This window comes from Xiphophorus maculatus, chromosome 10 (genome assembly GCF_002775205.1).
Source record: "Xiphophorus maculatus strain JP 163 A chromosome 10, X_maculatus-5.0-male, whole genome shotgun sequence".
NCBI lineage: Eukaryota > Metazoa > Chordata > Actinopteri > Cyprinodontiformes > Poeciliidae > Xiphophorus > Xiphophorus maculatus.
In genome coordinates, this window is record NC_036452.1 from 17638947 (window position 1) to 17657352 (window position 18406).

The window sequence follows — 18406 nt, forward strand, 5'->3', positions numbered from 1 at the left end:
AATGAGCGAAATATGACTATGTTGCCACTGGAATTCCTGTTTTAAAGTTTCTCGATACTGTACACAGAGATTTTAAGCCCAATTCGATCCACTCAGAACGTACATAGGTACAATTTGAAGTTACCAACAACTTGCCTTTATCAAGAAACTATCAGAGGCTCAAGTCTTAACATCAACGCACATCTAGACACTGTCAGCGTAGCAACATTATTTTTAAAACATGGCTGAAGAACTTAATAAGAGCACTAACTAAAATCCTCGTTTGCTCTGCCGGTTTTTGTGTTTCAGGGTCGGCTTTATTACGTGCGAGTGTCGGCGTACAACATGAAGGGCTGGGGTCCGACTGCCTCCTCCCTGCCTCCATCCGCCGCTCCGTCCAGTAGGTTTCCGTCACTGAATCAGCTTTTCAATGTGGGGGGAGGGCGACCCCCTCCGTTGGGGTCGCCAGAGATCTTCAGGGTGGGGCATGACATGAGAGGGTGGGAAAAAAAGAATAAATAAACCAGAAAAAGCAACAGCGAACATTTTGCCAACTTCACCAAGCCTTTGCCAGAGATAAAATGGAAAGACTTTTAGCACCTAAAGCTACTGTGAGTAAGGAGGCAGAGTCTGGGGGAAGCACAGTAAGAATATAAAAAGGAGGAAGTGTGACCATGACTATTAAAAGTTGTAAACTTCATAGGCTGGATCTGAAGATGCTCCACTGCCATTGTTTTGTCTGCAAATGAAAAACCCGGGGAGTTTTTTTTTTTTTTTTTTTACAGGAGGCTAAGTGAACTGCGGTCACAGGAGAAGGTGGTTTATACTGTCAGAACTGCAAATGACAAAGCGGCTAAAGCATCATGTTATGTGGCGCTATGCATAGCTGGAGCAGGGAAAGCCATCAGTGAAACATGCTTCAGTGGAACATCGAGCTTTGAAAACCCCGGTGCTAGATAAAAACAGGAATGCCGCATCTCTTTTATTCTCCTGTTTGCGTCTCTGCGGCTTTCAAAACACCAATGTAAATCTCTGAAGTGGCACTTATCATTATCGTCGGCTGCTTGAGTATTTAACATATTGCAAACTGCAACGTTGACATCATTGTTGATGTCTCCTTCCGATGTTGAAGGCAAATCTATCGCTCATTTTAGTGTATTTGTGCGTTTAAAGTTATAAAACATGCAGAAAAGCTGTGGTACAACTGATTGGGTGTAGATATTTCAGAAAGCCGTTCAGGTGGACGGCGAATGAGCTCTCCGTCTGAAAACCAGCGTCAACAGCGCCGCTTGTTCTGTTCCGAGGTCCTCCGGGTCGGAACATCGGCTCCAGCTCTCCGTCACGACTCCCTTTCTTTTGCGAGCACTTCAGCCTTGAGCTGCGAGAGCGTGCGCGCGTGTCTGCACTCGGTGTGTCTGTAACAGCGGCGGAGGGCAGAGAGTGTGTGGGCGGGTGTTTTTAAATGAGCAGAGCGAAAACACGAGAGCCCCGCATCCATTAACAAGTCCTCGCAGATTCCAGCAACATACTCTCCTCTCCGACGTGTTGATCGGTTTTTCTCCTTCAGAAGTCACCGAAGAAACACGGGCCCAGAATGTCCGGTCCTGTTCCTCTGAGGAAGGTTTCTAACTGCTTGAAGTGATCTGGAAAAATGTCCTGTCCAAAAAGCTTCAATATTTGCTATATTATTCATTATTCTTTTCAGACTGCACTAGATGAAAGTCTGATATAGGCTGAAAAGAGGGTGAAGTCTTTAGGGAACTGCTTATTAGTTTGTATGTCTAAAAAGCATTAGTGAAGACATCTTACAGATGTTTTTATTACAATTAAAGACATGTAAAAGACATCTGTATTCATCTGAGTTATAGCTGACGATGTCTGGGAGACAGTATGAATTGGTCCACCACTAAAACACCTGAGCTGGTCATGAGAACATCTAGGCAACTTAGAAATGGTACAAAGTCCAAAACGTCTGAAAGACACTTTGTGTCCGGAGACATCGGCTCGGTATTTGCAGTACTGATACAGACATCTCAAAGTGTTTCATTTTTCGCCGTGGGTGAGTCACCACAATAATCTCCGAATGATATTTTCATCTGAAGACGTCTGAAAGACGTTTATTTGTTGCCATCAAGGAAAGACGTCGAATTTGTTGAATTGTATGAATGATTTGATTGGGTGTGAATGTGTGCCACGTAAATCAACTGAAATTTTGGAAAAATAAAAAAAAAAAAAAAGTCTGACGTCTCACTGGAGAGAACACGTCTGAAAGACATCTGAGTTTTCTTTAGGCATCCGAAAGACGCCTGAATTACCACAGAATATGTCTGGCAGACATTGAAGGATATCTGAAAGATGCCCTCATTTGTCCAAGGACATTTGGGCTTTATTTAATTTATTTAATTTATCAGAGGAAGTCCTTTGAGCCTCATCGGCTTTTGATCTTTCTTTGTACTTTCTTTGAGAACTGTTTTTGATAAAACGAACAAAATTACAAACACAGCAACAAAACAAGTAGTTGAGAAATTTGGCTCAATTAAACAAACTAATAAAATAAGAGCTAAAGACAAGAGCGAGTATCATAAGAAGATTTATTTTTTTGTCTTATTGTCCCAAAGGAATAGTTGCAATAAAAGGTGTACTGGAACCAGCAGGCGTACAACAGAAGCCAAATCCTTTCGATTCATTCCTCCCTACCTGCTGGTCAGGAAAATGCTCCACATATTCAGTCGCTGAACTTGTACCATTTAATTCTTTGTCCTCACCAAAGACTTTTGAAGGTAAAATTGTCCTCTGATATTATTTCTCTTTCTTTTTAAATTTTTGAGCATTCGGATTTTTGTAGGTATTGCTTATTATCTTTTGCTTTATACATTCCTCGGCTGTTTCAAATGTTCTAAAAAGTACTTAATTTGAAAAATAACCTGTTTTTGTCCTTGCTTGAAACCTTGACTTACTATCTAAATTTCTACACCACTTCTTCACGATGTTGTGAAAGATCCATCGTAGAGAATGTTAGCAGCCCTCCACTCAGGATACAAACGGCTGCATCTGCTCTGATATTCATCCTCCGCAGAAAACTGAGTTGTTTGGTTTTTTTTCCTGCATTCTTACCTGAAATGATGCGTGAACCGACCCCACGGCATCACAAATGATGCCTTTATCAGTGTCTCACCACATGCCTCTGGTTGCAGACTGGAGGGAGAGCGACGGCCGTGAACCCAGGAGGCGGGGCCACATCGAGGCCATGGAGCGTCTGCTGCAGCAGGTCCGAGCAACGCACACACACTACTGCTGCGGAGGTGAGTCCAGGTGACGCCGCTGCACCGGCATGCGGGCGGGGGGGGAAACTGGTCCTCAACAACAGGACCAGTTAAAACGATTAAAGCTTTGTATCTTTGAGAGAATCTCAACGTTGTGATGTTCATTCATGGCATCGACAATTTGGTATTTATTCTTAGAAAATTAAAGGGCTAACACATTATTTGAATGGGTGGGTATCGTGTCGTGTACATGTTATGAACATGAAGGAGTCTTTGCGAATGGTTATTACTGCCATGAAGTGTCATTCTGTAAATAATGACACTTTTAATGCACTTTCAATGCAAGTTTTAGTACAACTTTGCGTTGATTTACAGAATAATGCAAAGCTGGCCATTTTAATGGACTTTTAATGCAACTTTTTGTACAACTTTGCATTAAAAGTGTCATTATTTACCGAATGACACTTCACGACAACAGTCATAACCATTCATGAGGACTCGTTCATGTTCATAACAGGTGTTATGTCACGTTTATGTCAGTGTCATGTCAGTCTTATGCACACCCCTCCCAATGAAGTGTTAGCAAATAAGGGCAAGGAGTGTATTTTATTTCAAAAATGCTCAAATATGTGCAAATTTGTGTTCTTTTCAATTCTATTTTCCTGCTATTTCCTAAGATGATTGCTGCTGACATTGTGGTCCACAGCAGCGTTTTCCCGAGGCTCAGAACAATGTCTGAAAGACATTTAAATTGCCGCTAAAAGCATCTGACCAACGCTTACATCGCCGCTAATTATTTGTCTGGCAGACACTTCCATTGCCAATAAAGACATGAGTGGTAAAACTGAGCAAACCTGGGTCTGTAAGGTAACGTTTACACCAGACACATGAGGCTCACACTCAGATTTTTTACATAAAAATGACTGGTTATGAGTTTAGCAACAAACTCAGTTGAATAGTGTCTGACTCATGTGGTTACGTTTACAGTTGCAACCACTTAAAATGTGCTTAGAAATTTAGATTACATGTGAATCTACCTCTGGAATGTGAGTTTGAAAAAAAAAAAAAAACTATTCATATTAATCAGGTAAAATTGATTTTGAAGCTGATATTGAATGCAGTCAATTCTTAAACATTCAGAGGTTAAATTAGACTTTTCACGCAGAGTTGAATTCCCACCTGGCTTGAGTTAAATGATGTTGATGGGGAAGCTGGACTAAGATGCTTGGACCCAAAATCTCGTTTTTTAAGTCTTGATCGTTTCGCGCAACCATGGATTGGAGTTGGAAGGTAGCTGGACCAGTAAACTCAGAGCCAATTTGATTGTCTAGTAATTGTCATCAACATATTGTAAACGTCCAGCAGCAAAAGAAAAAACTTGTTATAATTTCATGGAGATCAAGCAGGAAATCAGTTTCCATTGATTTTCAATATGCACTAAAGGCAATCATATTGTCATTTTCACCGCGCATTACCGGTTCTGCAGGTTTAACTCGGCGTTAAACGTCGTGTTGGTGTGGAGGTCCGGCCTGGTTATTATTCCAGCTGTGTTTGCAGCTGTAACGTTACACCCGCCGCCCCCATGTGGGCTGTATATTTACACAGTTTACTCTCAGAGAGCCAAAAATAAATGTGTAAAATTAATTAGCGTGGGCACAAAGAGCCGGTTCAGCAGCGGGCAGCGGTAATTTATGACGTGTGCGCGCGTGTTTCCATCGCTTTCAGACAACGTCACATTAATCTGGCAGAGCGCCGGCATCGGTGCGCTGGCTCAGACCCCCACCTGGTCAACACCTTAACAGAGTCGGAGGGAAAACAGCCCTGAACGAACGCGGCCGACATCAGACGCAAAGTTTAGGAACTATTTTAATCTTGTTCATTTCTGACCCAGCTGGGTTAAAACAGTCAGGTTTTAGGTTGGCTTTTCTTCAGTCGGTTCTCAGCTGATTTGCATCAATTTGCCTCCCGTTTATCGTATTTACCTAATCTTAGACAAAAATGTATATTGTTTTTACGTGTTGAGAATTTAAAGTTATTTAAAAATTACTCTTATTTTCACATCTTTTATGAGTAAGGCCCCACCATTTCTAAAAGATTTAATGAAAACCCATAGCAATAGAACCAGGTCGCCTTTCAGGGGGGACTTTGATGGTCAATTTAGAAAATCTTCCTTTTCACTGGATGCTTTATCAATAAAGGGATGTAAGGTGTTGAAATATTGACAGCTACAGAGAGCTCCACCTGTTTCTCCTGTAAGGGGAAGCTTAAAGCAATCATCACTGTAACTGCTGAACCTTATCTATCTTTTTACAAACTTTATGTTTCAGCAATTATTATTATGACAGATAATGCTTTGTAAACTTTTTTTTTAAAAGCTTGCACTTTGCTGTGGACCTCTTAAAATAGTTTATCACGTCTATTGTTAATTTATTTTTACTGTATTTCTTATTTTTATTCATGAAATTGTATTTATGTTGCTCTTATATCTATTGTTGTTTGCTTTATGGGACTATGGACGGAAATCTGCGTTGTGCTAAATCTGGTATATTTGCAACTGTGTAATCGGTTCATTAATGCGCACTGTCCCATTTAGATAAAATCACACAAAACTTGTTTTAAAGTGGCTAAATTTACAACAAACCTTCTCTCATTCACAAAAATGACAATGATTTTAATAAAGACTAATGGAAATGAGATAGCTAGTCTGACCCCACAGCATTCACACAGCAGACAACCACATTCCTGCCTCTAGGAAAGGTCTGGTTTGGACCGGGTTTGCTGCTTAAAATAGAAATTCTTTCTTTAGAAAGTATCTCAGTTCGCAGCAGCCTCCATTGCTCAGTAAAATGTCCCGGTAAACTGAGCTCAGTTCAAGTTTCTGAGGTGAAAATCCGGCTCATTCGGTTGAAAGTCCTCATTAGTCCTGCGGCTCTTGAGGCTTTCTCCTATCAGACCAATCGAACATATTTTTGCTGCTCAATGTGATTTTACCCATTTCGTTTTGATTGCAGGTTTTTCTTAGCAATTTAACTCAGAATAAGTCATAATACTCTTTTGGGTTTTTTTTTTCCTCTGCCCCCTCCCTCTCCACTGATTACACTCTCCAAGCGCTCGCTTGACTTGTTGTCACTTCGGTGTTTACAATCAGAGAAAACTGGTTACAAAAAGGTCAGAGCCGTGTGAGGCGGAGGTGAAGCTGCTCTTATTTCAGGCTGTCGGGCGAAGGGATGAGGTGGGGCGGGAAATATGTTGTCTCATTAATCAGCTCCAACCTGAGCTCGATTCTTTATTTATTAGGCGGCGCTCCGCAGTCGGCCGCAGAGTTGTTGTCAGATTAGTCTGCTGTCAGACGGTGTTATCCTGCAGCGCTGCAGACACACACACACTCACACACACACACACACACACGCCAGCAGACCGTTTACAGCTGCTGAATGCTGCTGCTGTTCACAGCTCAGCCAAGACTGTAAAACATCAGAGCTGTGTGTTCAGCAGGAGGGGCCAATGCTGCCACACGGCTCACAGACGCACACCAGCACAGTCACTGGTTGAAATGGGAACGCAATTTTGCTCTTGAGATTTTCCAGTAGCAAAAGAATGATATTCAAATCTGTCATGTTTTTAGAACATTTGAGCAGAATTCAGTCCGTCATTTACACGATGACTCAGCGGTGTTTAATAACTTCGAGTTTCGAACTTCGGAAACAATGAGTTATCCTCATAAGTTATGATCCTCTCAATTTTTTTGTCTGACCTAAGCTAAAATGATGTGAACAGTTTCAATCTTGTTTAGGAATGTTTTATTTATTCTTTTTTTTTTCATTTAAGCGCTATTTTTCTGGAACCTATGCATAGCTTTGTTAAAATTGGAGAATAAATCTAAAAGTATTTCCCCATCTGTTGCTCACTTTCCCACTTAACAAAATAAACCCCTTTGAAAAATCAGTTCATCTCCTCGCCTGTGGTGGCGCTGCTCCAAGAACCGCCAAAGAAAACGACACGAAAACCTCATAAGAAGACACTGAGCGCAACTTCTTCCTAAAATGTAAATAAAAGTAGAGTAGTGTCAGATTGTAGTGGTTGTCGGATGTTACTTTGGTCTTTGGCAAAAGACCGCAAGCCATTTCCACTGCTAGCGTTGGCGTCACACATTTGCTTTGGTTTTATTTACCCAGAATGCCCTGCGCTTGACAATCACATTTGAATTCGAACCGTGCAACCTAGGTTTTTTGTGCCAGACAGAGTTTGTTTTTTGTTTTTTGGTTCTCATCGCAGTTTGACTTCGCATTCACATCTCCCCAAACAAATCAAACTCTGATTAATCAAACTAGAGTGCAATTAAAGCAGACCACACAGGACCATAGTGTGAAAACACACCTACAGTAGTTTCATGGAAATTAAAGGCCACTTTCCTGGAAGTCACAGGTTACTTCACAGAAACGTTCATGTTATTTTTAAATCTCAAAATCTTACTTGGTTTCTGTTAATATGCTTGTTACTTTCCAGGAATTTACGTTTTACTTTTTTCACTACTTGGAGTCTGTTGTCTTAGACATTAACACAATTACTTTTTTGTCCTCTTAGGGGGTTGTTTGTTTGACATCTGTACTGTAGGTTGGTACTGATGGTTCTTAAAGTTAAATAAAAATGTCTAAACTTTACTATTGAAGAAAGCTCTGAAACACGAATGAAAAATAGTTTGCAAATATTTCTGAAAAGGAATAAAAATATAGATTTTTACATTCCCAGGATATGACTCATTCTGTTATCGATTTGATTCGTCTACATTTCAAACTTAGAAACAAGGGTTTGGTTAAAAAAAACAAAACAAAAAAAACATTATCAACTCTTGATAACTCTCGATAAATAAAATATTTCCTGTTTGCTTCATTAGCTGTACTTTATTATTTTCCATTCATTCCTGCAGTTCAGGCTACAGCACATTCCATAGAAGCAGGATTTCTGTCTTTAATCAGAGGATAAATCCTGTCTTTCCAGCAGAGAACCCGTTCCGGTAGTTTGACTTAAACGCAACAAGCGCGTTTCTACTTGCCACAGATAGTTTTCACTCTGTGGCGGGACGGAGCTAAACAGGTTCCTGTCGGCAGCCGGGCCGCCGGCCACTTCAGGCACGGCATCATGTTTGTAAGCTCCTCGTTTGTTTACAGCCTGATAATTATGCGCCGTGTAATTAGCCGGAGTAAAAAGGCCGCTGTGGTCTGGAGATTGGCATCGCCTGAACGCTCCGACTGGAGGACGGCCGGGGTTAGGGGGGGGCGAGACGCCGAGGGAACAGAGATAGGAGGAGGAATGAAGGAGATAACTTGAACGTGGGAGAGAAATGTGACCGAACCCCTGACCCCGAGTTACGCACGGAAACCAAAACCCACCTCAACATTTACAGCATCTGCCAACTGGACCGGATTTACCTGGACATCACGCTTCAGTCGGTTCCGGCTGAACGTTTTAAAAGCTTGTCTGCTGTTTTTCTCTGTAGACTCGTCGAAACTGCAGAACCCAAGCAGGAAGCAGTCCGTCTCCAGAAGCCTCAAACACCTCTTCAACTCCTCGAACAAGTTTGTGAAGACACTGAAAAGGTTTGATTCACACAGCCATAACACCTCACCTACGGAAGAGGATTAGGGTCACTAACAACAACAACAGCGACAACAAAAAATGTCAGAATTTTTAGATTAATGGCCCTATTCCTCTTCCATATAAACCTACAGCTGAAGGCTGTGAAACGAAAAAAATCCAACACCTGTCCCACACTGTGTGCAGGGGGATATACCTGGCTGCTGTTTTCTACTATAAGGACAGCTTACTAGTGACGGCCGAGGAGCAGATTCCCATTGTGGAAGTGGATGATTCCTACAGCAGCTCGCTCATGCAGGACTTCCTCTGGTTCACCAAGGTAGGGCCAAGCGGCTGCGTCGCACCATCCCTCTGAGACGACTCACTCCACAACCATAAAAGCTCAAACTGCATCCTAAATGATTCCAGAAATAGTTCTTCAAACTAATGAATGGATGTTTGTTGGTTTTACTTACTTTATGCAGACTGGTGAAAGGGACGCGCAGGATTTGGTTTACAAGGGGTTAAGATGTGTATTAGAATATTGCAGGTTATTTTAATAAATCTTGAACCCATTTTAATATCTTCCTTCTTGTTTTCTAGCACACACTGTACTTATTATGGCTGCAACTAACTTCGTTTAGTAATGAATTTTTCCATTGATAAAAATATATATTTTTAAATTGCCACTTTCTGAAGATCTTTCTTTTAAAACCACTTAAGCCTATTTTGCAATATTAGAAATACAGTAAAATAACTATGTTTCTTTTTTAAATAAGAAAATAAACATTTTATTGCCTAGAATGTAATGACATAGGATGAAGCTAAAACTATGCCGTTCAAAGAGTTTTGAGTAAGACATATTTATAGACGAAGGTGCAACGTGTATATACTGTATATTTGGTGCAGGCTTGGCTTAAGCACTGCTCTGAATATGGTAACATTTTGAGCAAATTGCATTTTTTGAATCTGTATGGTCCAGCTAGTGATTAATCGATTACTACATTTAGTGGACGATTATTTTAAATAATAAGTTCACAACAATTAATCTGATTAATTGTTTCAGCCCTAGTATTTACTGACAGGTTTAATTTTAATAGCAGTCGAAATTGCATTTCTTTTCTTTTATAAATCATTTAATAAACTCATACAGCTAATATTTTATTCACAGTGAGGTTATCGCACCAATTGCCACTTCTATGTCTATTAAAGTCAACCTTTCAAAGCAGAAACTTTGCTCCTGCTTGTTGTTCACCCCTATTCTATCTAATCCATTCATATTTCAGCAGAAAGCTTCTAAAATCTGACTTATTCCTTCAGTTTTTCTTAATTCTCTGACACCATCTCGCAAATCCGGACAAAATGTCAACGATTTAAGCTCGACAAACGTTACCGTTAGGCTCCAGGAGATTGTGCTTTAGTCTTTTCAGAGATATGCTGAACAATTAAAACCACAGAGCAACTGCAGCTGTAATGCTTGTGTTGAGTGGGAAGACAGCAACATTTACAGCTTTACTGCTCTGAGTCTGACGTGGAAAATTACCACTTTCCCCCGAAGCCCGCAGAGCGCCGCAAAGCGCCGCAGAGCGCCGAGTCTGAATGAATGCCGGCCGTCTGGGCTTTAAAGCCTTGACAGCAACAAGGGGGGGGGGAACGAAGGAGTGCCTGAAGTACTCGCATGGCAATTTGACTAAAGGTTTCTGAGAGCATCTTTAATCTGAATAACTGAGTTAGAACAACATTTCATGGAAGGCAGAGAAAAATATTGTTTGAAGGAAGTCCATGAAACGAGCAGGCTGCAGAGATTGTAAAAACAATGGCCGCCCGCCCCCTTGACCACGAATGGGATGAAAAGCAGCAAGTCTAAAGAAGTGTCTTCCTAGGCTAAGAAAAAAAAGAACTTGATACAGAAGTGCTTTTCATGAAAAGAGTCCGTACTTCTGATGCTGGAATAACTGTGGTTTTCAGTGCGATTCCATCAGTCTTTCGCATTCAAAACTACTTTATTGATCCCAAAGGGAATTGAAGATATTCTGTATATTTTCTAAGACAGTCTCATGAAGACTATGGCCAGGGTTGTCCATATTTTATTTTTATTTTTTTATTTTCTTGGTTTTATTTAAAACAGAAAATGCTCCATGCAGGGAGGAAACATGCACAACTCCAAATTGTCCATATAAGATGCAGAAAATTTCAGTCTTCAGGCTCGGCTTAAAGAATGCGTATTTATAGGTCAGCAGAAAACTTTTCCAGAAAGATTTTGGATTTTATATGCATGATGCCGTCTCACTGCACTCACTGGGATGTACAGACACACCACTGTGCCAAGGTGGCAGGAAAATTCCACAGACCGTGAGGAAACATCCCGATGCAGATGCGAACCGCAGTCGCTATGAGATGATTAACTGATATGCTGTGCAGGATGATGAACTTCAGACAGTTTTGGCAGTTCCCACTAAGAAAAGCAGCAATAGTTGCTTCTCTAAGACCACAGCTGATGTCGTTCCTGCTTGGCATTGTGCTACCAGACACTTCGCACTGCGCCAAAACAAAAAAACCTGCCAAGTATTTATGGTCTAGTTTTTAATGCAAATATCTTAGTACACTTTAAATTACACAAAACTAACTTGCAAGTAACTTTTCAGCATGATGTCGGAGCTTGTTTTAAGTCAATAATCTCTTTAGTATTGATGAAAAGTAGTTCGACTGGAAGATTATTTCACTTTAAAAAAGAAATTTTTCCCCTTTTCTACGTGAAATATTCCACCGGTGGAGCTGGTACTTTTTTTTTTTTAACACAATGCTATGCAATTATTAACCTAAAATAAACTCCTTTGTCCTGCTGAAAAGTTACTTCTAAGTAAGTTTTGTCTTATTTCAAGTGTTCTAAGATATTTACACCGAAAATACTTGGTAAGATTATATGTTTTTGCAGTGCATTTGTCTCCTGCCTTTACAGAGTGTCCCAACTGACGATCATTTCCTCCTAAATTAGCAGTCCCACAGCACAATGACCTGCTCCTGTGTTTTCCCCACAGCTGTCCTGTATGTGGGAGGATGTCCGATGGCTGAGACAAAGCATGTCTGTCTCCATGTCTTCTTCGTCCACACTGCAGGCCCGCCATAAGATGCTCACTGCTGCCGCCCAGCTGCAGGTGAGGACATTTAAATCCAGGACCAGCAGGATTAAACAAAAACAAAAAAACAACTGCAGCTGTAGTTTAATCTGCTTTTTTTCGTACGGACAGAACCTTCTCGGAACGCACAACCTGGGCCGGGTCCACTACGAGCCCATCAAGGATCGCCACGGCAACGTGCTGCTCGTGACCATCCGCGACACGGAGAGCCAGCACTCGCTGTTCAGCGGGAGGTGGATGCAGGTGACCAAACTGCAGAGCCAGAGGAAGTCCTTGTCCACGCCGGAGGAGCCGTACGCACTGGACATCCTCATCATCACCATGCAGGTGAGGAAGAGCACTGCAAAAACACAAAATCTCACGAAGTTGTTTTTTTTTGTCTAGATCCTAGTGCAGATAGAAATTAGACAACACTAATATGTGAGTTACTTTTCAGCAAGATATAGGAGCCTGTTTTAAGTCAGTAATTCCTTAATATTGATTTAAAAAGAGCTAGGTCAACCAGCCGTATGAGTTTGGAAACATTTTTGTGCTCTTAACATGATTGGGACAAGTGTAACAATCAGAGACAAGATGAAAAAACATAAAACAGCTGGATTCTTTGTTTAATCTTTTGAACAGGAACGAATGTAAATAAAACGATTTTTAGTTTTTTAAAGGGGCAAAAAGGATAGTAGTATGTATTTTATATACAGTAGTGCCATTTTATAGCACAATCGAGTATCTATGTTACCTTGAGTTATTATAAAAAATATGCCTTAAAAGAAAGTTGACGTTGTAATTTAGCACCTTGAAATTGGGCCTCTGTCTCTTTAAAAATTCCTGCTCTTTCGGAAACTCTCCCTTCAGGAAGTAGTCACAACAACGCTCCTCTATTTACTCTTTAACGACATTTTTACCAGCGTTGCACAGAGAAGTAGCTTGTATAATGAGCTCAGAAGATGTGCAGTTCCATCAGGTGTTTGCTGATTGTTGCCGGCTAGTCTGAAGGAGCTGAGCAGGGGAGTGGCTGGGGAGGGCTGCTCCGTGAGGCACTGGGTGCCCCCAAGCGTTTTGCACAGCTGAATGGTTGCCACTGGAGATTGAAGGAATAATCAAACATCCATGAAAGAATTAAAATAATACTACAACTATGTTTTTGATGAGGGAATAACATTACAATGGGATGTAAAGCTGAAAAAAGTCAATTTTATATAATACTGCCCCTTTAAGAGATTTTACTGAGAATTAAAGACAGAAAAGAAGATACAAGGTGAATCAATGTGCGTGTGCTTAGAGGATTAGTTTACTTATGATAGCCAGGGTTTCAAAACTCTCCAGTTCATCTTTCTTTGTTTTTTTTTTCTTTTGCTTCCTCCTGATCCTGCAGGACATCCTGGCGTACCAGCGGCGCAGTACCCACCGCCTCGCCCCCGGCCTCTACCTGGGCTACCTGAAGCTCAGCAGCTCAGTGGACCAGATCAAAGTTCTGGTGTCCCAGCGGGCCCCCAACATGCTGTGCCACACCCGGATCCGGGACAACGCCAACGTGTCCAGGTTCCCTCTCACACAGACAACTAAAACTCGCCGTTTGTGTTTTTTCGGATGCTGACATTTTGTTAAAGACCATAAATCATTTTTTGACTCTGCAACCAGAGGAGGCAAAGACACCGGACTGCATTTCTCACAATGCACCTGTAGGCAATAAATGTAAGGTAACCCGTCTCCTGTGTGTGCCTTCAGGGAGGAGTGGGACTGGATTCAAACGCTGGTGGCCGTGGGGGAAAAACGACGCAGTGAGGAGGACGAGGAGGAGGCGGAGCCTCAGCCAGAAAGCCACGCCCCTCTGCTCTACTACGAGCTGCAGACGGCCATTAAGTCGATACTGAAGCACATCAATGTCCCTCTGCACCAGGTATGCTCACCTGCACAGCCTCTCTTCGAGCCAAATCGTTTTACACAGCAGCAGCGCCTCCTAGGTGTGACACCTGTGCATTCCATCTGGAAAGGTTGAACACTCTAAGACGTGAAAGGACTGGCCAAAAAAAAAAAAATCTAAAAAGTAAAATTATTCAAATGGATTGTTTATTGTAACAAAGTCACCAGTCAAAGTCAAAACTTAGAGGAATGCACAAAAAATTAACAGAGAGGGGTGGGGAGGATCAAAAATTAAATAAATAAATAAATCTAGATAATAAAAAGTAATTAATTAACTGAAAACAAAAAATTATGCTGCGAGTTTCATTAAAAAAACATGTTTAACAACACGCATCTAGTGGTTTTGAAGTTTGCTTTTTAATAAAACAAAATAAATAAATGAGAAGAATTATAAACTGTAATTCCAGTATATAAATAAACTCATACAACACACCATACAATCTAGATGTATTAACAACAGACATCACCATGGATGCATAGATGTTCCGTCATGTTTGTGGTTCCCATCATGTTTCCGTGTGTTCACACACACAGGCCCGCCACTTCCGTCTCTACAGTCAGGAGGTGGTGGAGATCGGCCACGGCGTCTCCTTCCTGCTGCTGCTGCCCCCTGCTGACGACGTCTGCTCCGCCCCCGGGCAGTCCAACCCCTACGCCCCTCTGTCGGGGTTCCTGCACCTCCCGCTGCAGATGTTTGAGCTCGGTAACTACACACACTGTTTCCCTCTCTGCAGCACGCAGAGCCCGACATCTCACACACACACACACCCACACGCAGGCTCTGGTCAGATTGAAAGAACCGGGAGTTCGGAGGGAACTTTGCAACTCACCAGCTTCCCAAAACATTTAGAAAGAACTAAAACCAAGGCCACATCACAAACTGCTGCTTTAGTGCAATTTTCCTAATTTGTCATTTTTGCAGTCCTGTTTCCTATTCCTGTCTACTGGACACGGGTCAGGACTGCATGCAGTAATCTCTTCTCCACAGCCATTTCTATCGTCGTGGTGAAATATGCATGGACTTGAAGAGAAAGGCAGCAGATGTCGCTCTAAAATCTCTTCCGATCTTTTTATGAATCATTTTTACTTTTGCACTCTGCTTATCAAACAAGAGATCCTTTGAACATCTCGTCTTCAGTGGGACTGTCCCGACATCTCTGGAACGATTTGCAGCATCTCTCAGGACGTTTGGATAATAAATCAGATGATGTAGTAGAGGCTTTAAACCTTTCTGGCCTTAAATTTAAAAAAAAGTCAAAAGCAAATTGAAAAATAAGTCGTTTTTCATTAATACCAAAAGTTAGAGGCTGAATCTGCATCAGTGGGGGTGTGTGCATGTGTGTGTGTGTGCGCGCGTGTGTGTGTGTGTGTGTGTGTGGGTGTGGGTGTGTGTGTGTGCTGGTCTGCTTGTATAGAGAGAGCATATTGTGCAGTGCGTGCGGGTGTTATTACCACGTTCATGTGCGTGCGTGTGTGTGTGTGTTTGGGGGGTCAGCAGAGAGGCCGTCCTGCTGGAGCCTGCAGGCTGATTTAGTACTTCTGCTGCTACAAACACAGCTTGGTCTGTCCTCAACCCGTGGAGCGGGTCCAACGCCGCTGAAAACCACGTCGTCCACGACGGACGGAGCCGTCTGCAGGACGCTCACTTTATCTGTTACTGATCAGTTTAATCATGGCGATCAGCTCCGACTGCATGCTGCTCAAGAGAATAGGCTCAGAATAATGATGGTAATAAGGCGGTTGGTCATTTCATTAATCCTAGAGACAGTCAAAGATTTTATTTTATTTTTTTCATTTATTTTGTTGGGTATATTGTTTGTTTTTGGGCAGCAATGGCATTCCAAAAAAGCATCTAAGTTGAGCAGGAAGCATTTGAGTTTATGCTCAAGGGCTGCAGGATAGGCAGTGACCAGGAACCTTCATCAAAAATACATCGTATGGAGCTGTGGTAGTGCCAAAAAGAAAAAATTTGTAAAATGTGCGTGGTTTTTTTTTCAATAAAATGAAAATGTGTTATAATTTTTCTTTTTTTTTACACTAGATTTCCAAAACATACACTTCAAATATAGCAATTTCTTATTATGATTGGATATAAAATAAGTGTGGGTATTTCAGGGGGGAAAAAAAGCTATTTTAGACATGTAAAACTAAGTTAATTAAGAAAAAACACAATTAATCCCCCAGTATATAAATGATGCCTTAATGATGCTTAAGGACAAAACCGTCACCAAAAAAAACCTTTCCATAAAACTGGGATCTTTCAGTCTGGAGAGTTTTCTGGATTTTTTATTTTTTTTAAATAAAAAGCGTTTTGTTTTATTCAGTCCAATCCAGATCAACTGAGCTCACCTCTGTGCTCCCGCCTCTGTTTCCCATCTCAGTTCACTTCTGCACCTACAAAGAAAAGTTCATCGGTCTCTACTGCCGCCTGTCCTCCGTTCTGGACCTGGACGCCCTGATTACCCAGCAAGCACTGCGGGAGGCCATCACGGATGGCGAGTTGACGAGCGCCAGATCCCGACATCAGCTCATCCTGGACTACATCCAGGTGAGAAAACCGTCCACCTCCTTTCCAACGGCTAAAACGTTTTTTTTCTAAGCTTTTCAGGAAGCGACTCTCTGTGGTGAACATCTGCAGAGACAACAGGAAGCGTAAATAAACTTTTGGGTTTTTTTTCCCATGTGCTCGTAAAAGCAGAAGCATTTTTGAAATGTCAAATTGTTTCTGCCGTAGAATTTCATCCGATAAACGGCGAGTATTTTTCTCCTCATTTGAAGATTCTGACCGAGGAGCTGCCCGCCACTAATGGAGGCCGACCACAAAACCTCCGCAGTGCTCTCCAAACACAGAGCGAGTGACACCATCTGTCTGCTTTCTGTAAGGCTTGGGAAAAAAATGGACTCTGACCACAGAGAAGCTGGGATAAATAACACGAATCGCAGCGCAGGGGGAGCCGCTCTGTGCCGACAGAGTTCAGATTCAACGAATCAAACTGAAAAACTGTTTCAGGGGCCAGTGTGAGCAGAAGTACTGCTAAGGGGCATCGCTGTATATATATAAAAAATAAGACCCAGACAAGTTTAAAATATTAAATTACAAGTTAAGATTTGAAAAAATCTCACTATTCTAACTAGCTTTAAAGTGGGTTTCTGTGGAGTATTTATTAGCGGTCTGTATCTTACCTGCAGAAGACCAAAGTCTTGTTTGTTTTATCAGAGTTTGTAGAAAAAAAATGTACCATATTTTCCGCACTATAAGCCGCACCACATTATAAGGCGCACCTTCAATGAATGGCCTATTTTAAAACTTTTTTCATATATAAGGCGCACCGCATTATAAGGCGCATAGAATAGACGCTACAGTAGAGGCTGGGGTTACGTTATGCATCCATTAGATGGAGCTGCGCTAAAGGGAATGTCAACAAAATAGTCAGATAGGTCAGTCAAACTTTATTAATAGATTACAAACCAGCGTTCTGACAACTCCGTTCATTCCCAAAATGAATAAACAGCTGTTGCTTCCTTCACTTCCGCACCATTGATCCGTTCATGTTAAATTCTCTCGCTGCTGCTCTGTTCCTGTGTTCTACTGCGTGACTGATCGCCTTGAGCTTAAACTCTGCATCTTAAGCGTGTCTCTTAATAGGAGCCATTTTGGGGTCTTTACACAAAACCCAGCGTGCACCGCGCGCTTCTTCTTCTACGGGGGAAAATGAAGTCGGCGGCTGCTTACCGTAGTTGCGAGACCTGTTGTGGCTCAATATTGGTCCATAAGGCGCACCGGATTATAAGGCGCACTCTTGGCTTTTGAGAAAATTGAAGGTTTTTAGGTGCGCCTTATAGAGCGGAAAATACGGTAATTCTGGAAAAACGCGACAGAGCCAACTTGTAAACAACCGAAATATTTTATACAGTCGATACAAACCTAAAACACGTTTTTCAAAAGGTTGTTGTTTAGTTGCCGTGTAACTCACCTCACCTGCGCTGAGGCTGCTGGTGATATGAATCCTCCTGATTAGCTCAGGTTATCTTTTTCTGAAAAAAAAAGGAAAAGCCTTGGCCAGATCGGGGCTCCACAGCACAATTCAGTAATTAAGCAGCTCACAGAGAGTACAACTTCATTCAGCTTCGATTCTGATTCTGTGAAATGTTCTGAAACTTTTTGATTCAAATCACCTTGAATATACAGCACAGACCAAAAGTTTGGACACAAAGTTGTGTCCAAACTTTTGGTCTGTACTGTACATCAAACAAAAAATATGTTTGCCAACTATCTCCCAGTGTATCTCCGGCTTTTTTGGGATTCTCTTTTCCAGGATGAAATATTTTTCACAAAGTGACCATTTAAAGCTGAAGTTTTTATACCCGTTTCCATATTCCTGTTTAGTGAAGAGTGATGCTGCAGGCCCACCATCCCTATGCTGAAAAGGATGAAATTTCCATAGAAACTAACCCCTCCCTCAGCAAGAGTCTTACGTTACTCAGCAGCTTCTTCTTTCTTGAATTAATGCAGTTTCTTAATCCTTTTCTACATTA

At 41.6% G+C, this 18406-nt stretch overlaps 1 protein-coding gene across 4 annotated transcripts in view; it reads left to right on the forward strand.

Moving 5' to 3' along the window:
• Positions 1–18406, forward strand: part of ankfn1 (ankyrin repeat and fibronectin type III domain containing 1) — an 82418-nt gene that overhangs the window by 58920 nt on the left and 5092 nt on the right. For all 4 annotated transcript variants that reach the window (XM_023341511.1, XM_023341512.1, XM_023341514.1 and 1 more), the window contains 10 exons: positions 289–379; positions 3174–3281; positions 8740–8839; positions 9024–9156; positions 11855–11971; positions 12065–12280; positions 13323–13489; positions 13676–13847; positions 14405–14573; positions 16252–16418. In XM_023341511.1, coding sequence (XP_023197279.1) covers positions 289–379; positions 3174–3281; positions 8740–8839; positions 9024–9156; positions 11855–11971; positions 12065–12280; positions 13323–13489; positions 13676–13847; positions 14405–14573; positions 16252–16418 — 1440 coding nt within the window. The remainder of the gene's footprint in view (positions 1–288; positions 380–3173; positions 3282–8739; positions 8840–9023; positions 9157–11854; positions 11972–12064; positions 12281–13322; positions 13490–13675; positions 13848–14404; positions 14574–16251; positions 16419–18406) is intronic.